At 41.1% G+C, this 27,705-nt stretch overlaps 1 protein-coding gene across 1 annotated transcript; it reads left to right on the top strand.

Annotated features, from left to right (window-relative positions):
• The first annotated feature begins 2,883 nt into the window (after positions 1 to 2,883).
• On the top strand, positions 2,884 to 26,291 carry PLAC8L1 (PLAC8 like 1). Its single transcript, XM_058543246.1, has 4 exons — positions 2,884 to 6,076; positions 11,083 to 11,219; positions 23,527 to 23,663; positions 24,780 to 26,291. Exons 1-4 carry the CDS (start codon positions 5,952 to 5,954, stop codon positions 24,918 to 24,920), a joined length of 540 nt encoding a protein of 179 aa, XP_058399229.1. The 5' UTR covers positions 2,884 to 5,951; the 3' UTR covers positions 24,921 to 26,291.
• Positions 26,292 to 27,705: the final 1,414 nt, after the last annotated feature.

Genomic DNA, 27,705 nt, shown 5'->3' with positions numbered 1-27,705 from the left:
TGTAATGTCTTTTTACTATAACAGGAGCCTTTTACTGTTACAGGATCCTATCCAAGATATCACCTTGCATTTACAATATACTTTTAAAAAATTCTGAACCATTTGACAGTAAGTTTCAGACATGATGACACTTCATGCTTTAATACTTTAGCATGGACTGCTAAGAACCAGGACATTCTTTTGTATAATCACAATATACATATATTTTGCTTAAGAAATTTAACATTGATGCAATAGTATTAGGTAATAAGCTTTCGTAATAAAAATGAGGTAATAAAATTTCCCCTATTGGGATATTTCTCATATATCATATGAGAAATATATATCTCATATATAATTTTTTCTTTTTAACCCTCAGGATCCAATCAAAGATCAAGCATTACGTTTTGTAGTCATATCTCTTGATCTTCAAATTAAGACAATTCTTCTGCTTTCTTTTCTTTTCTTTTTTTTGGTCTTTCATGACAGTAAAGTTTTTGAAGACTCCATGCCACTTGTTAGTAGTTTGCTTCACAGTCTGGATTTGTCTGTTTTCTCATGGTTAGATTCAGATTTAAAAGTTTTGGCAAGACTACTACGTGGGTAGTATTTCCCATTGCATCACATCAGGATTCATATATTGTCGCTGTGTTCCCATTACTGGTGGTACTAAGTTTGATCACTTGGTTAAAGTGGTATCTTCAGATTTCTCCATTGAAAAGGTACCTTTTCCTTTTTGTAATTAATAAGTAGTGTGTTAAGGTGATACTTTAAGACTTATGTGAATATCCTGTTTACCAGCAAACTTTCATGAAATGGTAGTATTCAGGGATCATCTTTCTGCCAGTTATTACATTGGTAGTTATAATAAGGTGAGTTCTTAATTTTATTATTTCTTCTGATTTATTAGGTATCATTCTTTTGTGAAGAAGAGGTTTCGCCTTCGCTCCCAATTTTTTTCTTTCATCATTCTTTTCAAATCATTGTAGACTGATGCGTTCTTTTTTCATATATGCTATAATCTATTACCATCATTATGCTTTGACTGCTCAAATTTCCCTAAATTATCTAGTGGGAGCGCCATTCAAGCTGTTTCTTGTGTCTTTTTGATATCTCCTCTACAGTCTTGTAACATTTCATTGCTTAATGGAACAAGAAGAAGGTCCCAGCTCACCTTATATTTTCCTGTCCCAGAACTGGAATCAGTTTTTTTCTCCAAGGAGCTCTGCTTCGTTTTACTGGAGAATGGTATTAAGAAGCCAAGATCTTGGTGTTTTGTGTGCCCATTGCTACTAAAATGTCGCTGTTTGTAGGCCTTTACAATGGGGTGAGCTAAGACATATGTATATATTTTAAATCATGATTTTATCTAATACCACAGTTCTTTCTTGCCATCTCCCCCTTAAATATTTGTATCTTCCTTCTCGTACAGTGAGAACTCTGGTTCCCAAGAACCTCAATATGTTTACTTATTTGGCCTATCAGTAATTTCAGAATTACCGGTTCAATACTACTGTTAACAACAAATCTACTAATAGAGTTCAAATTTTTTATCTTTTGCAGTTCTTTGTGTCCTTAAAACGTGTCTCACTACATCAGAGCACTGTGTTCCAGTGTTGCTTGAATGAATTCTTTGTCGTTGGTGGTTTAATAGAGAGTTAGAGTCATTTGCTTTTCTTTTTATTGAATTTTATGGTTTGCTTTTTTCCTTTTTACTTATTTTTTGAGTAAGTATAGTACTTACAGGGTTCAAAAGTAAAAGCTATATTCAGAGAATTTTTACTCTCTTGCACCACATTCTCGTGCTCTATATAGCTAACCATTTTCATTAGTTTCTGTGTTCTTTCCTATGTTTTTTTGTTCAAAAATAAGAAAATATTTATATGTATTTTAATTTCTCCTTTCTTATACAAAAAGTATGTTATATATAATTATTTTACACCTTGCTTTTTTAAGTTAATGACATAACCTGGATATTTTTTCACTTTAGTTCATAAAGATCTTTTTCTTTCTTTTTCCTCCTTTTTCCTCCCTTCCCCCCTTCTGTTCCTCCTCTCATCCCCTTTGTGTAATACTGTTGTAAAGATGTACCATATTTATTGAACTAGTCTCCTGTGGATGGACATTTAGGTTGCTTCTAAGTTTTTGATATTTTATAGAATCTGTATAGAATTATATAGTGAATAACTTTGTGAATATGTGGTTTTATATTTGTGGAGGAATATCTTAAGAGTAAATTTCCCAAAGTGGGCTTGTGGGTCCAAGGGTAAATGCATGTGTAGTTTTTTGTTTTGTTTTGTTTTGTTTTTTGTGAGGAAGATCAGCCCTGAGCTAACATCCGTGCTAATCCTCCTCTTTTTTTTGCTGAGGAAGACTGGCTCTGAGCTAACATCTATTGCCAATCCTTCTCCTTTTTTTTTCCCCAAAGCCTCAGTAGATAGTTGTTTGTCAAAGTTGCACATCCTTCTAGTTGCTGTATGTGGGACCTGGCCTCAGCATGGCCGGAGAAGCGGTGCGTAGGTGCGCTCCCAGGATCCGAACCCCGGGCCGCCAGTAGTGGAGCGCGCGCACGTAACCACTAAGCCATGGGGCCGGCCCCCATATGTAGTTTTGTTAGCAGATAATCTGGGCTAAAAAACATTTTAGGCAGAGGCTACAGCAGGCATAAAGGCTCTGAGGCAGGGGCATGTAGCTGGTCTGCTGAAGGAATAGCAAAGAGGCCACATGAAGAAACGGGTCTAGAGATGAAAACTGACCTGCCCAAGATCCTATACACTAGAGGCAGAGCTGGATTAGAGCCCTGGCCTCCATATTTCTAGTCCATTGCAGCACACTTATTAAACAAGGAATGCATACATGGAAAGCAGGAACGTATTTGACCAAGGCCAGTGGGTCAGGGGGGGAGAAGTTTACATGGACCAGAGTCAGATAAGACTTCACAGATGAGGTGGGACGTGAAGGATGGTTAGGATTGGAGTAGCGATTGAAGGAGAGCAGGGCCACATTCCTAGCTTTTAGAACTGTGTGGGTAAGGGCTTGGAGGTGAAAACAAATGCCTGGCTTGTTTGGGAGATGATGCCAGGAATGGAATGTTTATCTGGAAGGAATGAGAGAAAAACAAAACAAGTAAGTAAATTGAGCCTTATTATAAAGATTCTGGGATTCCAGGATGAAAATCGAAGTTGATTTAATTGTCTGGAGAGTCACTGCAAATTTTTGAAGTGGGAATGAGATGATATGTTCCTTCATTTCTTCTATAGTTTGTGGTAGTTGTGTCCATCTGTTTTTCTCTTGAAAGATTCATTCAGTCATTCTGATGACTATGTACCTTGCTCTGGTGGGTTCTCAGTGTTAGCTATACTTTGTTAAACTGTTTTCTCTCCTTAATATCTTTGGATGTAACTTCACATATGTATTAAAAAATCAGATGTTACCCAGGACTTGCAGCATCAATTAAGCTTTCTAATTGCCCACTGCTGTGCTTAGAGCATAATAGCTTATAAGGTGAGAAAAAACACTTACACACGAAAAACAAACAGGATAGGACATGATCCTTGCTCCTAGGGCTTAAGGAATGTGACAAAGGAGCACTTACTGCATTTTCACTTTGGAGGAATAGGTGGTGATTTGTTCTTCTATCCCTTGTTTTCTTTAACCTGAAGTTAGGTCTAGAGCTGTGCTGCCCGATAATTTAGCCACTAACCGCATGTGTCTATAGAGCACTTGAAATGTGGCTAGTCTGAATTGAGGTGTGCTGTAAAAGTGTAGAATACACTTCAGATTTCAAAGACTTCGTATGACAAGGAGAGTATAAAATATCTCAATAATTTTCTTTTATGTTGATTACATGTTAAAATAATATTTTGAGTAAATTAGGTTAAAGTATATTGAAATTAATTTCATCTGTTTCTTTTTACTTTTTTTAAACATGGCTACTAGAAAATTTAAAATTGCATGTGTGGCTCACATTATATTTCTGTTGGACAGTGTGGTCTAGAGACAGAATGGAATTTTGGTTAAATGTTACTTTCTATTGTATCATATCAAGAGGTACATAATATCACTTTGTCCTGCTCTTAGTGATACTAAATTTGATAATTTCCAAAACTCTCCATTTTAAAGATACATTTTGATCACTTCCAGAACTTTCCATTATAAAGATATATATATGTAAATCACTTCCAGAGCTTTTGTTGTAAAGATGCTTTTTATAAAAATGGCTCAGAACTTTCCATTGTAAAGATACCTTTTGAGAATTTCTGGAACTCTCCAGAGTTAAGATACATTATTTCTTTTGCACCTAGAAATCTGTGGAGTGATATTTTGACACCTTGGGAATGTCCTGTTCCCAATCTTTTATACCTAATGGTTTTAGTACCCCTTGAAGATCCTTTCCTGAACAAGTTATGTTGGGGGCTATGCAAAATTGTGGTTTTTTAATACTATCATTTGTTTTTCAAAAATAGTTGTCATTCTTCTTTAAAGAAGAACATCCCTTTTTCTTCTTTCTCTTTTTCATGTATTTTATTTTTAGGTGAAAGAGCTATGTGGCATGTGGATTAATCATTTCATATAATAAATGTTTGACTAGAAAAGTTGGGTACAAATGAAATTTTAAAATAGGGAATCAGCTTACATGTACCATGGTTCTTCACTCTTCAAAGGAATCTTATTGTAAATCTTTTTGCAAACTAGTAATCACCTCTTAATTTCTATTATTTTATAAGCTTGAATTTTCATATATAGACGAATTCTTCAACAATTGAATACTTATTAAGTTTCAGACACTGTGTTAAGCACGTGGAATCGAGTGGTGAGCAGAAGAAACATGGCTGTCCTTCATGTAGGACGCATTCTTAGAGTTAAGACAGTGAGAGTTGTCCAGAACCCAGTGAGTGAAGGCAATTATGCAGCTATAGCCAAAGAATCTTGATTTGGGAGGTATTATATAGGCTTTTGCTAACAACCCTGCTCAAGTAAATGCTTTGAAGTTCAGAACCCTAAACAGTCATTCTCTATGGGTCTGATGAGAATATGTGGTATAGTTGACAGTTTCCTTCTGTTGTCTTTCTAAGGTAACACTGAATTATGATGACTGATCCCTTCCCTCAATGTGCAATTTTTTTCTAATGTTTTTTCCTCTAACGACATTTTCCCAGCGTTTCTGGGGTCCATACCTCCCTCTGTAAGGCGTGCCCTAGAGGCATACTTCAGAGGCTTCTAATACCCTGAAGATTCAGAGCAGTAGGGAGGCAATCACCAGCCAAGCCCTGCTTTGGTCACTGGATTCTGTTCGGGCTGGGTAGGAAAGAAGCAGCATCACATTCCTGGCATGATCAATGAAGTCCATGGAAGAGAAGGAGATTGCTAGAAGTTCTAAAAAGCCCGAGAGGCTTGGGACAGCCTGGTATAGCTCAAACTTTCGGAGACCATTTGCATGGGATGGATTCAAGCACAACATCTGGGCTGAAAAAGCTTTCTGTCCCTGCTTCAGGTTAGTTCTGGGACTCATCATCTTGCTGAATTGGACCATCAGGCCTGGGGATGACAAGAGGCCCCCACTACTTCTCAGCTACATGGCATGGCAGAAATCTGTAGCCTTTAAATCTGTAGGCTTTTGAGTCCCCTGGGAAAAGGTCAAGTGACACTTAGCTAGAGTGTTTACTAGAGGTATCTCCTAAAGCAAAGGGATTTTCCCACCAAAGATAAGATCCTTTTTTTAACTTACACTGTATCTTCGGCAGTCTCTTCCTTCAGATTAGTAAGATTGACATGCCCACAGTTAGATGTGTACCTGATTTTAAAGAAATAAGATGTCTGTCAGTTACACTGCTGTGACCTCAGGTTCCAGAATATTAGGCAACATTCTTTAGAAGAGATGTTTCACTTTGGATTGAACCTAAATTTAGAATCAGTCGGCTTATTGTCAAAGGGAAAAGGATAGTCCCAGTGACAAGAAAACACCTCTCACTATGAATTGGTTTCGAAATTACTTGTCTAAATTTCCTGAGGATGTTTCCTTACTCAACATACATTCACCTCTGTTGCTTTCACTCATAGCATCTGAAGATGAACAACATTTTATTTCCAACATGAGGTAGGAAGTAGGGTGATTTTTTTTCCCCCCAGCTTTTGCTCTTGGGTTGGAATATCAAATCAGTGTCTTCTTATGAGGAGCCAGGGAAAAGAAAACTAGGCTTGGGAAGAAAGTAGTTGCTATCATTTCCCATGTGTACTTGAAAAGAGGGCAACTGATTAGTTCCTTCTGGCTTGCTTGGCTAGTGAAAAGAGAAGAGCTGGCTTGGTGAAAGGGTGTTTCTTTATTCTTAACTTAAAATGTTCAACCCTGACCAAGTGAAGCTTTATTTCTGGTGGCTGCCAGTAATTTCTAACCTTTTGAAATCAAAACTCAAGGATTTTGGCTTCAGTTAAAAGAGTTTGAAGTAATCAAGGCAGCCCAAGTGGAAGGCAGAATGAACTCTGAGTACTGCAAGTTTCATTAAGGAAGAGACTGACATGACACCCCGTAAGCTGAAGCCAGGTGTGTGGGGACATGCAGTGGGGAATGTGCGTAGCTGCTAGAAGAGGAGAAGGATAGAGTGAGGTCAAAAAGGAGGAAGGGTGTGTATCTCATCCATCTCCTAACACTTAGTAGGAGCAGATAACCAGAATGACAGGAGTCAGCCTCCTGCCTCCCACCAGTGGAAGCCTCCATCTGCTTCTGTCTGTTAGGGTGACCAATGCTCCTGGTTTGCCTGGGACTGTCCTGATTTTAGCACTGAAAGTTCTCCATCCTGGGAAAACTCTTAGTCCTGGGAAAACTGGGGTGATTGGTCACCCTGATTGAATTTTACAGTATTTGGGTAGCACATATGACAACGGAGAAACTGCCCCAGATCTTCCTCCATCTTTGTTTCTCAGAAGTGTACAGAATGCCCTAGGGTATGTGTGGGATCCTTAAGTTAGAGTAATAACAATAGCTGCCATTGACTGCATGCCTACTATGTGCCAAGCATGATCTTGTTTAATCCTCATGGCAATGTGGAGGTAGGATATTTTAAATCCAACTTTGTGGAAGAGGAGACAGAGCTGAGAGCTGTGGCAAGTTGTATAGCCCAAGGTCAAACAACTAGAATGCAGCTGAGCCGCACTTGAACTTCAGTGTGCCTGAATCTAAAATCTGTCCTCTTTCCACTAAATGAAGAACTTGCTGAATTTGATGGCAGATGGACAGCTGCTCTAATTTAGCAAAGCTCTGTGACCATCAGCTTCACCCACTGTTTCCAAACTCATTCCTATTCTTAATGGTAGTAGAAGATTCCCTGGGGTAGTATACAGAGCTAAAGGCTGTGCAGGCAGCTACAATAGCTACTTTAGTCTGATACCTGTAACAGCCACTGAAGAATGACAGTTCTTAAAGGAACTACTAAGTGCCAGACACATAGAAGGTGCGCAGTGAAGGGTAGCTATGCTTGTTATTTTAATTATGACGTCTGAGCTATAATCCTGAAGTGAAATGTTTTAGCCAATGTATGTCAATTCAAAGATTTAGGGTATTAAGGAAAGAAACTCAATAATGTACTTCTTGAGTTTAAAATTAGGCAAACACACAAAAAACAACTTTTTTTCCCACCAAGGAAGAGCCATCCTCTAGTTATTTGATTTGGAATAGATAGAGGACAGACTTCCTTGCCATAATAAAAGGTGTTATGCACATAATGCTGAGATAAAACCAGGAAATTCTATTCTAGGGCTGCAAGCTATAAATGGTTCATTTCAGGAGAAAATCTAATCCAGGGGCTCAGCCCTAAGAAATTCCTCTACTAAAATCAGAGATAATTGGAAGCTCTTAGTATAATGATGCAAGTCCCAGCTTGTAGGCATCACATCGCGAGATAGATGCCTTGGATTGTGTGGAGGGATGCAGGAAGCTTTTAGGCTACTCTGCTTTTATTTCACACCTGAGAATTGTGCCTTTACTAGGGAGTGAAACAGTGAAGCTCCCATAATTTATAGCTAGATTTGAGGAGGACTCAAATATAATGGAAGAGACGTGAATTCAGTTTGATCCAATTTAACAAATATCACGCACCCACTAGGTTTCAAGGTAGTATGTTGGATCTGGGGGATACAGGGAGAAGCAATGTGCCTCCTGACCTCAAGGAGCTCACATAGAAGTGGAGGAGATAAGTTATATATAAAGGTAGTTTCTTCAGGGCCAGTTTGAAATCTTTATAGGTGTCTTAGTCTGCTTGGGCTTCCATAACACAGTACCATAGACTGGGTGACTTAAAGGACAGAAATTTATTTTCTCACGGTTCTGGAGGCTGAAAGTCCAAGATCAGGGTGCCAGCATGGTCGGGTTCTGGTGAGGACTCTTCTTGGCTTGCAGCCTTCAAGCTGTGTGCTTACATAGCCTTTTCTCTTCTTATAAGGTCAGCACTGCTATTGGACCAGGATCCACCCCACCATTCCTCATTTAACCTAAATTACCTCCTAAAAGCCCTGTCTCCAAATACAGTCACAGTGGGGCCAGGGCTTCAACATATGAATTTGGGGGGACACAATTCAGTCCACAGTCCATAGCAATAGGCCCTAACCCACATCATAACAAGTATATTAAAATGTACTCATACCATACATTATATCCATATCTTTTTTTGCTGTACAATAAGTGAAAAGATTTTTATAATCTTGCTTTTGAAATTATTTGGCTATGAATAATTAATTTATGATTGGCTGTTGCTTATCATTTATACTTGGGATTTTTTGCAAAATGAGAGAATTATACATTGTTTTCATATGTAATAAAATATTTGTGAATTCTAAATTTGACAACTAATGAAATTGACATAATGCTAGATTTTTGTGTTTAATTGCCCATTAACTAGTTTCTATTTTGCAGTTTTTATATTTTGGAGCCAATACTTTTTTCCATGTCTCAAACACTTTTGTAGGCTCTTGAAAAGCTTGTTAGACCCCTAAGCATTGTTTATAAGGCCTAATGGCTAAAAGAGCTGGGGATGTTTCATAGCTCCATGTCATACTTCTAGACAGGTAGCTCCCAACCCTGACCTCTCTTCCAAGCTCTGGTGCAGTATTACCAGCTGTTTGCTGGGCATCCTCCTGATGTCTCACTGGCTCTGTTCCGAGCATCCTCTTCCCTTCCAACCTACCTCGTATTCTATTTTCCTTGCTGTCTCTGTTACATTGACATCACCACCAACCCAGTGGGAGACTCAGAAGCTATTGTAGTTATCATCAGTGATCTCCAAATCCACCTGTATCAGGTTTCAGGCTGGTATCACAATGACTGCATAGAAATTGCCTGGGAACGTTGTTATGAATCCTGATTTCTCTACCTCATCCCTAGAGACCTGTGCAGGTGGTCTAGGGTGAGGCTTGAGAATTTGTTGTTTTAAGAAGCTAATGTGGCCGGCCCCGTGACTTAGCGGTTAAGTGTGTGCGCTCCGCTACTGGCGGCCTGGGTTCGGATCCCGGGCACGCACCGACGCACCACTTCTCCGGCCATGCTGAGGCCACGTCCCACATACAGCAACTAGAAGGATGTGCAACTATGACATACAACTATCTACTGGGGCTTTGGGGAAAAAAAAATGGAGGAGGATTGGCAATAGATGTTAGTTCAGAGCCGGTCTCCCTCAGCAAAAAGAGGAGGATTAGCATGGATGTTAGCTCAGGGCTGATCTTCTTCACACACACACAAAAAAGAAGCTAACGTGCTCTTGGGTTCTGGAAGGTGTGGACTTGGACAGTGTTGGTGGAATGAAAAAGAGATGTGGATCTTAATAACAAGAACAATGACCCCATATTATGATAATATGAAATCCTTTTGGATTTATTGCCCAAAATCAGACATACTGAAAGGGCTCCCCAGCTGTTTCCAAGATGCCCTAGGGTGTTGCCTCAAGGGTGCTCAGGAATGTGCCACTCTGGCTTCCAGGCCATGTGTCTCAGGTACTGAACATTGGTGACAATTACTGTAACAATAGCTGTTACAGGAAGAAACTCTGCTGCCTCTTGTTTATTTTGTCTCAAGTATGAGGCAGGCTCTTTCTTTAATTTTTCATAGCACACCAGAGACCAGGTGCAAACACTTAATGAGGCTTGCCAAAAGAGAAGCACAAAACAGAATAATTCCTACTATGTACAGGCTCAGACTCATTCTAGGGCCCCTCTACCCCACTCTTGACCTGCTGCTTCCATGAGGCCAGGTACAGCTTACTCTTCACTATGGGACTCACTCCATGGTAGGAGGTAGGCAAAATTGACTTTCAGCCCCAGAAAGAGAAGGAAGTTTTTCCTCACCTCACTTTTGAAACCCATCCCCTGGGCCCACATGTCCTATTTCAGAATGATTAAGTGGAATATCTGTTCCCTTCAGGGAAAATCAACCCAAAGTTGTATTTTATGGCCCCACTAGGACAGTCACACAGCAGTTTGATATCAAGACATATTCTGAAGTCTGGGTTATTCTCTTAAATGATACTGCATGCTCAATGTCAATAGCCTAGTCCAGATTTCAATGTACCAACTCAATCCCATTCCTTATTAGTCTCTTCAACAAAGGTTCAAAACCCTTGGGGTATAGCCTCACTCAGGGTTACCTTGTTACACATTCTCTGGGCACAGTAAACTAATTATATGTCCTTCAATCGACACAATAACCCTGTGAGTTAGTTTTTTCATCTTACATTTGAACAAACAGGAAGCAGAGAGGTTAAACTAATTAACCAAGGTCAAGCTTCCAGGATGTGGCATGCTGGGATTTGAACTGAGGCCTCTTGGTTCCAAATTTGTGAATTTAACTATTATGAAACACTGAGGAAGTAGACTGGACATTGAGTTTCAGTGACAGAATTTGGAATAATAATGTTGTTAATAGAGACAGGGCAAAAAGTCAGAGGAGAAGGTATGAGGAAGGAGGAGGGAGGGAGATGGTGAGGTCAGCTTGGGCTGTGAATTAAGAACCACTTGGCATCACTGGGTCCCTATCTCTTTATCACTCTGTATTGGCTTAGTGGTTATCCTTCTGAATCATCTTCTTTGTTTCCAAGTTAATTACCATCCTTGACTCTCCAGGAGCCATGTGCCAGCCCCGGCTGTGGTGAAGCAGCCTGTCCGGGGAGCCAGTGGCAGGACTACAATCACAACAGTTGTCCAGACTGGTGGGGACTGGAGCACCGGCCTCTTCAGTGTCTGCAGAGATAGGAGAATTTGTATGTTTTTCCTCTTCATTTAAGTTTCTCTTTACTATTTTCTTTCATAAGACATCAGTGGGTAGAAAAGCTACAACAAGCACAAGGACAGAAATTAAATGGTTTCAGAATAACTGACTAATCTTCTAGTGACTCAAATGCAGGAAAAATCTTGCTTTTCAGGCATGAGGGTGCTTTTATAGACTAGTGATGACTTCAAAGATTTTTTTTTTTTTTTTTTTTTTTTTTTTTTTTTTTTTTGTGAGGAGATCAGCCCTGAGCTAACATCCGCCAAACCTCCTCTTTTTTTTTGCTGAGGAAGACGGCCCTGGGCTAACATCTGTGCCCATCTTCCTCCACTTTATATGGGACGCCGCCACAGCATGGCTTACCAAGCAGTGCGTCGGTGCGCGCCCGGGATCCGAACCAGCGAACCCCGGGCCGCCGCAGCGGAGCGCGCGCACTTAACCGCTTGCGCCACCGGGCCGGCCCCTTCAAAGATTTTTTTAAATGACAAAATCCACTGTTGGCAAAGACACATGAAACGGGCTCCTTCATCTGCTGCTGGTGGGAGTATAAATTGGTACGACCTTCCTGGCGGATGGTTTAGCAATACATATTAAAAGAACCTCAAGTGTTACATGGCTTTTGACCCAGTAATTACATTTTTAGGCATTTAGTCTAAGGAAATAAATCATGTGCAAAGATTTAGCAGCAACATTAAATTTTGCAGCATTGGTTATTCCAGCAACAATCTGAAACAGCCTAAATGTTCAGTGGGAGCATCCGTACAATGAATTATTATACAGCCACGAAAAGTCATGTTGTAGAATAACATTTAATGGAATGAAAAGATGTTTTGGATACATTTTTAAGTTAAAGAAGCATATTGGAAAACTATGCACATTAGGCACCATTTTGGGGGGGGACATATTTAGAAAAGGGCCCGGACGGATACAAATACAAATGTTTACTAGCAGGTGTCTCCATAGGGTAGGCTAATGAATAATTTTTACTTTCTTTTGGCTTATCTCTGTAGTGTTTCTATGAGGAATGTGTAGTACTCTTATAACAATAAGAATAGTCACATGGGCCGGCCCGGTGGCTTAGCGGTTAAGTGCATGCGCTCCGCTGCTGGCGGCCCGGGTTCGGATCCCGGGCGTGCACCGACGCACCGCTTCTCCGGCCTTGCTGAGGCCGCGTCCCACATACAGCAACTAGAGGGATGTGCAGCTATGACATAAAACTATCTGCTGGGGCTTTGGGGGAAAAAAATAAATAAATAAAATCTTTAAAAAAAAAAAAAAAGAATAGTCACAAAAAGAAGCCCTCTTCATTGATTGAAATCTTTTCAGATGCAGGTTTAGCTATAAAGAAGTACCAACAACACTGTCCTCTAGCTACATGATTTTCCCTTGGGTTTAAGATTCAATGCACATTGATTCTATTTTTACCTTAGGACTTTCTGACCCATCTCTGGTACAAGTTTCAGTATCCCCTTCCAGGACCTGATGCTCTAGCCCTAGGAAGCAACTCGGTGGGGTCCCCTTTGATGGATGAGGGTCACTAAAGTTCACAAGCCCCTGGATCTAATACTTTTGAAGAACATGGCTTTCCTCACCCTTTGCAGCCTTCTAGGAAGATCTGAATTTGCCCTAAAGTCTCACAGGATGGATCGGTCAGAGAGCTCTGAGCTGTTACATGGTCCAAGTCCTTATTTAGCTGAGAGTCTTGCTGAGGCAAAAGCTCTAACAACATTTTTTGGTGCTCTGATCATCCAGGCTTGAGCCTTCAATGTTTGCCCGGGCCTCACAGAGAAGAGACTGCCCAGCACCAAACCCTACCCTTTCCTGTCCCTTTGCCCGTGTGACCCAGAGCTCAGCAGGGTTCTTCTACCACTGCCACCCATGTGGACTTGACCAGACAATTATGGCAGCCATTCTCTGATTCTCTTGGGATTCTTCCTGGTTCTCTCTGACTTTGGTTGTCACCTGTTACTGAGGTACAGAGAAGGCAGAATAGCTGTGTGGAGACCTAGCTCCAAATTGGGAACTAGACCATTTCCTTTCGTAGCTTGTAGCTGGGGATTGGGGGGCCATCAATGCATTTCTGAGTAGGGCAAAGCCTGGAATATAATGTAGTGGTTAGAAGAACAGGTCTGTATCAGACATAAACCTCTTCTTGAATCTTAAATCTGCCTCTTACTGGTCATTTGACCTTGAAGACATTCTTTGGATCTTCACTTTTCCACCTCTAAAATGAGGATAATAAAGGCGTCCACCTCAAGGGTTGTTGTCAAGATTAAAGCAAGTAATGCGTAAAACACACTCAATACTGGTTTGGAGCATAAGTGGATCAGAGAGTTTTTGGTTGCGTGCTGGGTTGAATAGTGCTGCCTCAAAATTCATGTCTACCTGGAACCTCTGAATGTGACCTCATTTGGAAATAGGGTCTTTGCAATGTAGTCAAGTTAAAAAGAGGTTATACTAGATTAGGGTGTACCCTAAATGGCTGGTGTTCTTATAAGAGGGAAATTTGGACACAAACACAAAGAAGAGAAGGCTATGTGAAGAGAGAGGCAGAGATTGGAATAAGCCAAGGAATGCCAAGGATTGTCAGCAACCACCAAAAGCTTGGAGAGAGGCATGGAACAGACTCTCCCTCAGAGCTTCCAGAAGGAACCAACGCTACCAACACCTTGATTTCAGACTTCTAGCCTCCAGAATTCTCCAGTGAGAGAATAGTTTCTATCGCTTTAAGATGCCCAGTTTGTGGTATTTTGTTATGGCAGCACTAGGAAACTAATGCACAAGCAAACACTGGATTTCATTAGAAGGCTATGGAGTAGCTCCCAGAATCGAAAAATCAACTAAAAACAGCTCAGAAGGGACAAGATGCCTTAGCAGGAGCTAACTGACAGTCTGGTCAATTCTAACCATTTATATCTTTTTGTTTTCTTGTCTGAGAATTGATGTTTCAGTAGATGAAGCCCAATTTACCTAGCTTAGATCTTGTGCCTATTGCTTGGGTAGATCAGGGCATTCTGAATGACAGTCCTATCAATATTGCCCACAATAGTGAAGAGATAGTTTCCTAAATTTACTGTTGGAGTGCTGTTACCAGGAAAACCCCAACAAATGCACAAAAATGCACTTAGTGAATCTTAGGTATTAGTGCACTTAGGTATTAATATTACTGCTATTATAAATTTTTATTATCCTCCAGCATGTTGAGAACAAAGGGTTGAGTCGGGAGACTTAGACTGGCTGCAGCAGAGTGATTTCTACTCAATTCTAAGAGCACCTGAAAAGCTGGTCAAAGAAAGGACCACTTCTCGCCACCCCCCCTGCTTTAAACATTGCTTCACTGCTTAGCTCTGCTCCCCACTCCCCTCAGTGTTCAGGAGACCAACCACACTGGGTCTCTCTCTTTTTTGCTTTTTGCGAGGAAGATCAGCCCGGAGCTAACATCCATGCCACTCCTCCTCTTTTTGCTGAGGAAGACTGGCCCTGGGCTAACATCCGTGCCCATCTTCCTCTACTTTATATGGGACACCACCACAGCATGGCCTGACAAGCGGTGCATTGGTGCGCGCCCGGGATCTGAACCCGGGCCGACAGCAGCGGAGCGCGCACACTTAACCGCTAAGCCACGGGCCGGCCCCCACACTGGGTCTCTTGAAGATTCCCTGCTTGTCTATTTGGGATCCCATCCTAGGGGAAGGGGAGAAGGAAGGCCATGTGGAAAAATACAATATTCTTTATAATTGGGCATGATCCATGGAGGAGGGGTATTAATGATATACAGTACAAGGTGATCTCGAGTATTCTGTGTCCTACTTGTTGTTCCCTGGATGGGGCTCCATTTTGTGACTGCTCATAGTGTCTCTAAGCCAATTGTCTCGGAAGAAAATTTAAAGGCAATATCACTTTTTACACATTATCTGCACCATAATTCCAAGGACGCAGCTGGAGCGAGTGCTCTGAAACCTGGGTTTGTTTCCTTCCTTGTTTAAAAGGGCTACTTCATCTACAAAGTTTCATTTCAAGCAAATCACTGTGAAAAGAGTGGCAAACTTGGGAACAAAAAAGGAGAGCTTCTTTCCATGACTTTGTTCACGCCAGATTCTCATCCTGGGACGGTTTTCCATTAAATGTTGAGAATTATTGCTATAATTTGTCATCCATTAAGCAAAGAGTACATTATGAACAGCGATGATTTCCATTTTGTTTTGACATTTTCTTCTTCATTTTATTGTAATTATATTTTTTAAACTGCCTCCCTCTTCCCACCTCTGTGCTTTTATCTGAATTCGCACTGCACTGAGATTAGCAAAGGAGAGCTTCTGTGTCCTTTGAAGATGTAGTTGCTGAAGGCTCAGATGTGAAGATGAAGCCAAGGTGAAATAAGTGGCTGCTAAGTGGCATCGTGGGTACAAGGCTGGGTATTCCAGTTCTGGGAATGTTTGTGATGTTGCCCCAGAGCAGGTTTATGTGGAATGTGTAATCAACATTGGTTTGTAATTCAACCAATATTTATTGAGTTCCTGTCTACGTATAGACATCTGATAGGTGTTATAGACATAATAGTGAATAAGACAGAGATGGTATCTTAGAGGAGACAGACAATAAGCAAATAAGCAAATGAAAACAAAATAATTACAGCTGTGATAAGTGCCATGCAGGAAATAAACAGGGTGTTAATGAAAGGAAATTATAGAGGAGTGAGGTAAAGGATGGCCTCTCTGAGGACCTGACTTAAGCTGATACCTGAAAGATGGGAAGAACCAGCCACTCAGTCTTGCCTGTGGAGGGCACCGTAAGCACCAGGCAGTAGAGAGCCTGGTGTGGACTAGGAACCATCAGATGCCCAAGGTGGGTAGAATGAAGCAGGCCAGGAGTTTCTTTGGTTTTCTGGAAGAGGAAGGAGGCATGAAAAGGCCTCAGACTGGGATTTGTGTACCCAAACTGTATCTTGGGTAAACCGTACACTTCCTGAAATCAGGGGCCACTGTTGTCTTGCTCACGCCTCTGGTGCCCAGCAGAGAGCCTGGCCCATAGGAGGCGTTTAAAAGTATTTCCTAAACGACACATCAATGAACGAGTTTTAACCTGTATTCTCACTTGCTTCCTTCTTTCTTGCACTTCATTGAAAGAATCATAAAGCCTCAGAGTTAGAAGGATCTTGGGGTCAGCTGGTCTGGCCCCTCACCTGCTTGTCTAAATCCCCTCTGCAGTGTGCCTGGCAGGGACCTGACGGCCATGGCTTTCTGAACATTTCCAGGGAGAAGGGCTCCTCTCCTTTGGAGCCAGCTCAGGGCTTCAAAAAAATGATTTTGAGTAGGTTACCATGCACATGATGCAAAATGCAAAAGTACCTACCCCTTTGCTGTATGAAAAAGCAAGTACTCCATCCTTGCTCTCCCTCCACTCAGTCCTCCCCAGAGGCGACCACTTTTACCTGAGTCTGGATATAGACTATATGCTTGTAAAGATGTAAAGAAATTTTAAATGAAAATGGATGACTCTTTTTTATTATAAAAGTTTCATATAATCATTGTAAAAAAAGAAAAATACAAAAGGCTATAAGAGAAAAAAGCAGTGTCCTGTAATCCCAGCTGGTGGCAATAACTATCGTTAATATTTTGGTATCTGTCCTTCCAGAGTTTTTGCTGTATGTGTGTGTATATCATTTCCACAAATAGTAGAATTGTAAACACACACTGTTGTGCACCTTTGCTGTTTTTTTTTTTTTTTTTTTTTTGGTGAGGAAGATCAGCCCTGAGCTAACATCCATGCTAATCCTCCTCTTTTTGCTAAGGAAGATCGGCTCTGAGCTAACATCTATTGCCAATCCTCCTCCTTTTTTTTTTTTGCCCCAAAGCCCCAGTAGATAGTTGTATGTCATAGTTGCACATCCTTCTAGTTGCTGTATGTGGGACACGGCCTCAGCATGGCCGGAGAAGCGGTCCATCGGTGCGTGCCCGGGATCTGAACCCGGGCCACCAGTAGCAGAGCGCGCACACCTAACTGCTAAGCCACGGGGCCGGCCCTGCTTGTTTTAATTTAACAATATATCTAGGTAATCAGACCACATCAGCACTTCTGGAGTTACTATGTTAAATTGCTGCGTAGATTCCATTGTGTGAATGTACAATAATTTATTTATCCAAAAATTCCCATTGGCAGACCTGTATGTGGTTCCAGACTTTTTGCTATTCAAACCAATGCTATATGACTATTCTTGTACAGATGTCATTTTGCATGTGTGTGAGTTTATTTGTTGGATAATTGCTGAGGAGTAAACCTGCTGGTCAAATAGTATGTACCATTTTAAATCTTGATAGATGTTGCCAAATGGCTCTCCATTTGGAAGTTGTACTAATTTACACTCCCACCCACAGTGTATGAGTGTGCCCCATTCGTTTTTTTTTGGTGAGGAAGATTAGCCCTCAGCTAACATCTGTTGCTAATCCTCCTCTTTTTGCTGAAGAAGATTGGCCCTGGGCTAACATCCATGCCCATCTTCCTCTATTTTATATGTGGGGCACTGCTGCAGCATGGCTTGATAAGCGGTGTGCAGGTTGATGCCCAGGATCCGAACCCACAAACCCTGGCCACCGAAGCAGAGCATGTGAACTTAACCACTACGCCACTGGGCTGGCACCGCATTCCTTTTTTGAGCATCTCTTATTGTTACATGGTTCTGCCTTTTTGCAATAACTTATCTGAAATGTGCCTCACTGGTTTCCACCCACCTTTTCTACTTCTGCTCTCTGGGGCTCCACACTCTGTTCTTGTGTAGGCTTCTTCTTTTTATCTCGACTCCCCTGTGAGTTAGAAGGATGAGTCATGAACCACGTTCCATGCACGAGGGTGGAGCCCATCTCAGAGAACAGGCCAGGAACATTTAGGCTGTGGGTGCTTACATAACCACTAGGCCTCTGGGTGTAAGAGGAAGAGGCTGAGTTGATGCCTTAAATCCCTTTTGAGCCTGAGCTTCTTAAAAAAAAAAATATGGTATATGTATTAAATGGTATATGTATTTCTTTTTCACTTCACAAATAACACATGAATATGTTCACCTTATTTAAAAAAATGAAACATTACAGAAAAGGGAACTGTGTCCCCTCTTTTTTATTAAATCAATTTGAAGGATTTCCTTCCAGATCTTTTTCTCTGTATTTACATATGTATCCATTAGCAGTGTATACTATTGCTTTGTAACTCTTTATACAAAGCAAAATGGTATTATGCTGTACATACCATTATGCAATTTGAATTTTTAAACTCAAAATATGTCTTAGAGATTTAACTCTGTTGATAATTGACCTTTCACTGCATTTTATTTTATTTTTGTGTGTGTGAGGAAGATTGGCCCTGAGCTAACATCTGTTGCCTATCTTCCTGTTTTTTTTCTTTTTTCTCCCCAAAGCCCCAGTACATAGTTGTGTATCGTAGTTGTAGAGTTGTAGCTCTTCTATGTGGGACGCTGCCTCAGCATGGCTTGATCTGAACCAGCGAACCCTGGGCTACTGAAGCAGAACATGCGAACTTAACTGCTACGCCACTGGGCTGGCCCTCACTGCATTTTAAATTATTCCATAGTACAGTTGTCTCTTGGTATCCACAGGGGGGGATGGGGAGTTGGTTCCAGGACCCCGTTGGATACCAAAATCCGAGGATGCTCAAGTCTCTTATATAAAATGGCCTAGTATTTGCATATAACCTATGCACATCCTCCAGTATACTTTAAATATTCTCTAGATTACTTATAATACCTAATACAGCATAAATGCTATGTAAATAGGTGTTATACTGTATTGTTTGGGGGAATAATGGTGAAAAAAATCTGTACATGTTCAGTACAGATGCAGCCATCATAGGCCTTTTGATTCGCGAGTGGTTGAATTCACAAATGGGAAACCCACCGATACAGAAGGTTGACTGTGTGATTTACACCATCATGGTTTATTTACACTCCCATCTATTAATGTACATTTAAGTTATTTTAAATTTCAAGCTACAAATAAGACTGCAGTAGATATCTTTGTCCCTGCCTCTGTGTGCATGTGTAAGCATTACTCTAGGGTGGATACTGATGAGTGGAAGTACTGGAAACTACAGGATTTAATTTTGCTAGATTCAGCCCAGTTGCCTTCCCAAGTGGCTGTGCCAACTTCCACGTCCATCAGTGTCTGGAGTATCTATTTCTCTATGGCTCCTCACAACACTTAATATTGAAGAACTTAGAAAAATTTGGCACTCCTATGGGTAATAAGTGGTTTCTGATTGTCTTAATATGTATTTCCCTGATTACTAATGACACTGAGCAACTTTTCATGTTTGTTATTGGCCATTTTATTTCCTCTTTTATGAATTACCTGCTCATGTCCCATGCCCATTTTTTTCTTTTGTTTAATCCTTTATGTGTTGATTTGTAGGAGTTCTTTGCATGTTCTGGATACTTACCCTTGGCCTGTGCTATATGTTGCAAAATTTTCTCCTAGAGATTCTTTAAGACGGAAGATTCCATCATCCTACTCTTGTGCATCTCTTCTTTTTGTTTTTTTTTTTTGGTGAGGAAGATCAGCCCTGAGCTAACATCCGTGCTAATCCTCCTCTTTTTGCTGAGGAAGACCGGCTCTGAGCTAACATCTATTGCCAATCCTCCTCCTTTTTTTTTTTTTTTCCCCCAAAGCCCCAGTAGACAGTTGTATGTCATAGCTGCACATCCTTCTAGTTGCTGTACGTGGGACGCGGCCTCAGCATGGCCGGAGAAGCGGTGCGTCGGTGCGCATCTGGGATCCGAACCTGGGCCGCCAGTAGCGGAGCGGGCGCACTCAACCGCTAAGCCACGGGGCCGGCCCATGTGCATCTCTTCTTGAGGTGTGAGCTGACAGTGTTTCTCCCACTGCAATCCATCACAGTACAAAGCAGTAACACTTGATGCAAAGGATTTTTCCTCAAGAAGTTGCATGATTTAAGAGTGTCCCACAGGAGCAAATATAAAGTAGTGATAGTGAGGATGCTGTCTTGGAGGACGCAAATCCACAACCATTGTGGCATACTAGATAAATACATAAAACATGAGAACATATGGACATATGTGTTATGTGTAGTAGTTAAGACTTTAGGACCAGGCTTCTTGAGTTCAAATCTGGCCTCTGCCCCTTCCTAACAAATGTATGAACTTGGGTGAGTTACTTAAATCCTTTGGTATCAGTTTGCTCATCTGTAAAATGGGCACAATATGAGTACCTATTTTAGGGCCCGGCCCCATGGCATAGCGGTTAAGTTCGTACATTCCGCTTTAGGGGCCCGGCGTTCACTGGTTCGGATGCTGGGCGCAGACCTACTCACCTCTCATCAAGCCATGCTGAGGTGGCATCTCACATAGAAGAGCTACGACTCTACGACTGTGATACACAATTATGTACTGGGGCTTTGGGGAGAAAAAAAGAAAAAGAGGAAGATTGGCAACAGATGTTAGCTCAGGGCCAATCTTCCTCAAAAAAAAAAGTACCTCTTTTATAGGATTGTTGTGAGAATTATAGAGTTAATAAATGCAAAGTATTTTTAGCAGGGCTTGGCATATGGTGAAATCTGTTTAAATATTAACTATTCTATAATAAAATTTTGGCTTTCATAGTGCGTCTTATCATATCTGACTTCTGTCCCACGGTAATTGAATTTTGGGTGTGTTTCCTTCGGCATCAAGTACCACCTCCTAATGAACACTTAGATAACATGGTTATATGATAGGGAGGAGTAAAAATAAAAATAACAGCGTGTGTTTTTAAAATAGGCATATGAATCATAAATATAAGGTGCAGGAGTTTCAATGCACAAAACAACTTCTTTGCAGTATACTTACTAAGGATGGTGGGCATTTCTCTTTGCCAGTTAAAGTGGTGCAGCTCAGGCAATTGTTTAAGCACAATTTATTATTCATTTAGCTCGCCAGCTCTGTAATTGTGCAATTTTTGATTAATTTTTTATTTGCAGGGATTTACACTATTTCATAATCCATGCGTAAAATGAGATTTGATTGATTTTTATGTGCCATGATTTCAAAGTCCCCTAATTCAAGGTTGCATACAGCATGACCACTCTGAACTCGCTGTAAGTTTACTGGGCCATTTGCTGTCCTCTGAGCTGTTCATACCAGTTGTCAGTGCTGTTGGGCCCTGCTGATTTCACTGGGAGAAATGATTTTTTTTTTTTAAATGTGGGGTGAAACATCCAAGACTTACTCAAGGCTGAATTCAGAGTTTGCTTTGGGGCAAGTGATGCCTGCCATACCTGATATAGCAATTATCTTAAGACTCCTGAAGGAGGAAATAGATATTCTGTTCCTCGATGGCAGGCTGCTCCTTGCCCCCACTCCCAGTCTGTGTCACGCCCTTTGTGCACATGTGTTACCTCAACCCCTATGCGAAGTGGAAGAAGTCCCGAGTCCTGGAACGTCCTTGGAGGTTCTAAGATAAAACAGCATTCCTAGTTTTTTGCTTCTTTGTCACTGAATTGGGGAGTGGGACTTTGCACTCCTAACTGTTGGAGGGAGAGGGAGGGATGGCTAAGCAGAGACAGGCCTTTGACAGGAGGTTCTTCTAGGGTGCTAGTGGCAGGGTGTGTGAGCCTTTGTGTCTGGTGCACTAAAAGACTATGGTCACTACCATTTCACACTCATTAGAATGGCTAAAATAAAAAAGACCGGCAATAGCAAATGTTGGTTAGGATGTGGAACAACTAGAACTCTCATACATGGCTGGTGGGAGTGTAAAATGGTACAAATATTTTGGAGAACTGTTTGCTTCTCGTAAAGTTAAACATAAATCTACCCCACGACCTAGCAATTCCACTTTCAGGAATCCACCCAACTGAAGTGAAAATATGTCCACATGAAGACTTGTATATGAATGTTCCTAGTACTTATTCATAATAGCAAAAAATGGAATAATCAATGGGAGAATGGATAAGCAATTTGTGGGATATTCACACATTGGAACTCTACTCAAGAACAGACTCCAAATTCACATAACAACAGATAGACCTTAAGAAACAGGATGTTGAACAAAAGAAGAAAGATATAAAGGTAAACGTGGTTCCATTTATATGAAGTTCGAGAAGAGGTAAAACTCATCTATGGAAATAGAAGGCAGAGTAGTGGTTGCCTCTGGAGTGGGGGTGGGAGGATTGGGGTAGTCTGGGAAGGGGCACAGGGAACTCTGTGGATGGGAGCAGTGTTCTACATGTTTGGTTACTTGGGTGAATATGATTGTCAAAACTCATCCAACTGAACATTCACGATCTGTACATTTTCTTGTATATAAATTGTGCCTGAATAACATATTTATTGAATATATTTTTTAAAGGTTATTGTTAGCTTTTTTTTTCTGTTTTATAGTACTAATTATTTGTATTCATCAAGGTTGTCATCTTTTGCAGTGCTACATGACCGAACATCTTAACTGTACATCAGGGGTTCTTAACCTGCAGTCTGTTGACAGTTTTCAATGGATCCTTGAGCCCCGTGAAATTGGATGCACAATTTTGCATGTCTATGTGCATGTACTTTTCTTTTCCCTTGAGGAGCGAGTTCATAGCTATTACCATATTCTCAAAAGGGTCTGTGACCCAAAACGTTTAAAACAGAACTTCCATGTTAGATGGTTCATGCGGAATGTGTAGGAAATATCAGTAGTTAAAGATGAATGAATGAATAAATGACAAACTGTTTCCAGTCGATGTTCAAGGAAGCAAGCCTCTAATAGTTTACAGATTAAAACTGGCAGATGTCAGTGGCTCCATGAAACTAGCAAAAATTAGAGTAACCTCTGGCCTGAGAAATAGAATAAAGCCCTGATAAGAATAGCAGGCAGAATCAGTGTACCATAAAAGAGCTTTCCATCACATTTATAGAAAAAGATGCCTGTTATTCAAAAGTATCATATACTGTGTCTATTTTAAATATTGAAATTAGGTAGATGAACATCGTATAAGCAAGAGTTATGATTCAACTGTAAAAAAATTATTTAATGCTTTTCTCTTGACAGGAAAAACAATTACCATTGTGAATGCTAACAGAATTGTATCAGGTTCAGCTTTGCCAGTGTTTAACAAAAGAAGGCAATTTCGATGTAGCTCAGTTATGGCGATTTTCATACACTGAGTTTTGAGAATTGGTTATTCATTCCCAGTCCCCAATTGCAGGGAGACAATGCAGCATTAAATTGACAGCATAGGGTTGTACCTGCTCCTCAAGACATAAAGTTGTTCTGAGAACATTGGAGAATGCTGGCTTTCTTTAATCTGGTTATCGACAGGTTTCTGTGGTCTGTTTTGTCCACTGTGTCTTGAGTGTGACATCGCCAGGCATTATGGAGAATGTCTTTGTTGGCCATTGTTACCTGGGTCCACCTTTGCACTGAGAATTGGCACCAGAGAGAGACATAAAATACGGGTAAGTGGGTTTGAACGTATATGTGAACCATGAACCTGGATCTGTATGAGACCCTGGATGCCTTTCAAACCTGTGATTTTCCAAAAAAAAAAAAAAGGTGTGGCCAAGGATGCTTAAAATCATCACGCTTAATGGGAGACTTTGGGAAAGGAAAGGGAAGAAATTTCTGATTTCATTCGTTACTAGGATGTATGTTAACCAAAATGACACATTGTGAAGGGTATTTCCTAGGGGGACCTATTAGAATGCAGATTATTGGTCAATGGGCCACTTCTGTTTCTCTGTCTCTTATTGCGTCAAGAGAAGTTGACAGGTAGAATTGCACCAAATTTGGAGGATATACTTGGGATGGTCTGACTTAAAATGTAGCCTATGTGGCATATGCAGAATTCACTTTGGAGGTTCCCTGGGGACCATTCAAAGAAACAGTCAATTTCCAGTGCAGCTGAGACTGAGGTACAATGACAAATTGAGGACAGACAGATCAGACCTATTAAGATGTGGACAGTTTAAAAAAAGGCATCTCTTTGTATATTCACATGGAATGATCCCTAAGAGATATTTTAAAGTAAAAAACAAACAAAAACAAGGCATAGAAGTATGCAACTATTTTCATAAAAAGACTATATATGTATATACTTGCATAGACATGCAGTTTATCTGGAAGTATATATAAGAAACTGCCGATAATGGTTGCCCCCAGGTAGGTAACTGGGTGGCTGGGGACAGCTATAGAAGGGGGATTTATTTTTTACTTCCTCTCCCTTCTTACTGTGGGAATTTTGGACCATGTGTATTTATTACTCCAAAGAAATAAAATAATTATAAATATTAAGTCCTAAGAGAAGAAAAAATATGTGGTTTCAAGTATGAAGCCCATATCAAAAGCCCTAAGAGCAGGTCTCTGAATTGCAAGGATTGGTTAGCAATTGAGCCGCTTGGCACTTGGGTAACTCAGTGGAGCTGTGTCCCTGGGTATTGACTGAAGGGTGCTGGTGGATCTTGGAAGCAGTGGATGGGATGGGCCATCAGGTAATATTGTGGAGGTCCCTGGTTAATGGAAGTCCCTGGAGCCTGTGTGATTGCTATAAAACAGAGACCTGGGTCTCACCCTAGGGCACACTGTGCGAGGACTGGCTGGCGGTGCACTGCTGTTGGCCTTTTTCCATCTGTCAGGTGGCCCGGGAACTCAAAATGAGGACCTCCCAACTCTACGAAATCTATGCAGCCCCTTCAACTAAGGACACCTTTACTTGACAGAGCCAGAAAACTTCTCATCTCCCAAGCCCTTCTCTCAAATTCCTCTTAGTAGAGAGATTGTTCTTCTTCTTACATTTTTACTGAAATAGTATGAAAATAAATGCTTGTCCCCCCGCTGTCTTTACCAGTGTTCTTTCTTTACATATGCCCCCAATGAAGAAAGACTCTGTCATTCGTCTGGATTTGTTATTCCAGTTCAGCCACGTAAGGCAGGTTCTAGAGGTGAGTTTTGGAAGGTTGCATTCCCAAAACTTCCAAAACCTCCTGCCTGGAGTTTTGGAAGGTTGCATCTTTTTGCATCTTCCTACTGCCATCCTTTCATGAGGGTGTCTGGAAAGCTGGAAGCATTGTTATATGGCTTTCTTATGCTAAGCTCCATTTCCAAAAGTACCAGTGATGGTGCAGGAGATGGTTAATTTTAGTTAGAACCTGGACTGGGCACTAATGTCACTGAAACACAGAAGCACTGTCCTTCCCTTGTCCTGACTCCTGCAGTCCTGGATGCATAAAAAAGAAAGCCTCGGGTTGCTGCTCATCTTGCACTTGCACATCTTCAGCCCCAGCCTCAGAGCCTTAGGTAGGCAACTGTTATGGGTTGAATTATGTCCCCTCTTTCCCCTCAAAAGATATGTTAAAGTCCTAACTTCTGGTATCTGTGAATGTGACCTTATTTGGAAACAGGGTCTTGGAGATGTAATTAAGTTAAGATGAGGTCATTAAAGTGGGACCTAATCCAATATGACTGTTGCCCTTATAAGAAGAGGAAAAGAGACACGGAGACAGAGACACACACAGGGAAGATGGCCACATGTAGATGGAGGCAGAGATTGGAGTGGTGCTGCCACAAGTTAAGGAATGCCCGGGGCTGCCAGAAGCTGGAAGAGGCAAGGGAGGATCCTCCCCTGGAGGTTCTGGAGGGAGCATCGCCCTGCCAACATCTTGATTTTGGACTTCTAGCCTCTAGAACTATGGGAGAATAAGTTTCTGCTGTTTAAGCCACCTAATTTGTGGTACTTTGTTACAGCTGCCCTAGGAAGCTAATACACCAACCACCTACCATGTGACTCGAGTACTCTTGTTTTTGTTAGGGTGGCAGCACAGAGCAGTGCTGAGGAGCCTGGGTTCCGAAGCCTGAACTGCCTTCTTCATATTAATTGTATAACTACAGGCAAATTTGCTAATCTCTCTGTGCCTCAGTTTCCTCATCTGTAAAATGATAGTACTAACCTCATAGGGCTGTGAAGATTCTAACCAGTCAAGACACTTAGCACAGTGGCTGGCAAGTAGCAAGGACTCAGTATATGTGAGCTATTATTACTATGTTACTGTTACCTTATGTTCATAGCAAATTATATAATTTTCCATTTACAGTTGAGATATAAAGTTTTCTCTTCAATTAAATTTTAGATTAAAATTGAGTTAATTAAAATAAGAATATTAAATAAATAATAATATAGATGGTTGACGGATATGGTGAACATTGTGAAGGTGGTAAAACACTAATTTTATTGAGTACTTGTATGTGCCAGCACTGTTCAAAGCATTCTATATGTTTTAAGACACTTAATCTTTCACATCCCTCAGGAAGGTACTATTATATCTCCATTTTCCAGAAAGGGAAACTGAGCCACAGAGAGGTTAAGTAACTTGCCCAAGGCCACGCAGCTGCTAAGTAACAGGCAGTGGGGCTCTTGAGGCTGTACTCCTAACCTCTGCACTAAGCAAGCAGAGAAGGCTTCTGGCCAAGAGGCCTTCTTGGACCCTCATGGTTGTACAAGCCAAAGTTTGCTCTAGGAGGTGAACTTATCCTGGTGAGCATGGAGATGAAGTGTCACTCACTCCTGCCCCCAGGCATCCCCACCGAAACTAAGCAACTAAGCAATTCCCGTCTGACAAAGTGATTCCTCTTCTCCCAGCTCTCCCTTTTGGATGTTCAGAGCAGCTGCCAGGAGCCAAAGCCCTTTGGGAAAAATTAAATGCCCAATGTTGACATTTAATCTATGATAATGTACTCCCTCTTCAAGCCAGCTACTGAAAAAACCAGGCCTGAGGGACAACTCTATTAAGTGAAAATAAACCTGTTTTATTGTTTCAGGCCAAAACACATATTGGGCTTCACAAACTTATAGCTAGGAACAATATGCATTTTTGGCAAAGGAGACTTGGGTAATCTCTCCACTTTCACATGATTGAGCTATCCCTCCTTGGGGAGCAGACAGTATTTCATTCCCCGGTTACTGTCACAGTTCTCTCTGCTGACGAAAGAGGTGCGAGGGGACCTCTCCAGCAAGGAAGCCTCAGTTTTTCCCTTTGCTTCTTTTCATCAGCCTGGGTGGAAAAGAGAAAACTTAACGCTTCCTTAGAGCCACAAACCCCAAAAAAGTAAAACTCTGGGCTCTAAAAACATTGATTCTACCATTGAATCACAGAACATGAAATGGAGAAATAATATGTGGATAGTTCTTTGAAAACTGATGGTGGAGAGTGGTCCTGAAGCAAGGTAGCTCAGGGCCAGGACTTCTGGTTTCCTGTAGACTATGTCAAGTCCAAGAAAAAAGGAGTTAACAAAAACATGTGGTTTCTTCCCAGAGGAAAAGTTATCCGACATTAAATATTTACATGAGACACGACAACTCTGATATTAAACTTCCCATTTCCTCAGACTTACAAAAAGCTGTCAGTGGTACAAATCTGAGAGTTACCCAACAGTGAAGGCATATTCTGTGTATTTTTCTTCTCACTAGAAAATTCCTTTTGGTTTTTCAAGATGCAAAGTGTGGGA

Source organism: Diceros bicornis, chromosome 1, assembly GCF_020826845.1.
Source record: "Diceros bicornis minor isolate mBicDic1 chromosome 1, mDicBic1.mat.cur, whole genome shotgun sequence".
Taxonomy (NCBI): domain Eukaryota; kingdom Metazoa; phylum Chordata; class Mammalia; order Perissodactyla; family Rhinocerotidae; genus Diceros; species Diceros bicornis.
This window is presented reverse-complemented; position numbering and strand designations above follow the sequence as displayed.

Coding starts and splice junctions, on each gene's coding strand:
- PLAC8L1 (XM_058543246.1), top strand. CDS start 5,952: ATGAATTGGTTTCGAAATTACTTGTCTAAATTTCCTGAGGATGTTTCC. Junction 6,077..11,082: donor CATTTTATTTCCAACATGAG/GTAGGAAGTAGG, acceptor TTGACTCTCCAG/GAGCCATGTGCCAGCCCCGG. Junction 23,664..24,779: donor GAGAGAGACATAAAATACGG/GTAAGTGGGTTT, acceptor GTCTCACCCTAG/GGCACACTGTGCGAGGACTG.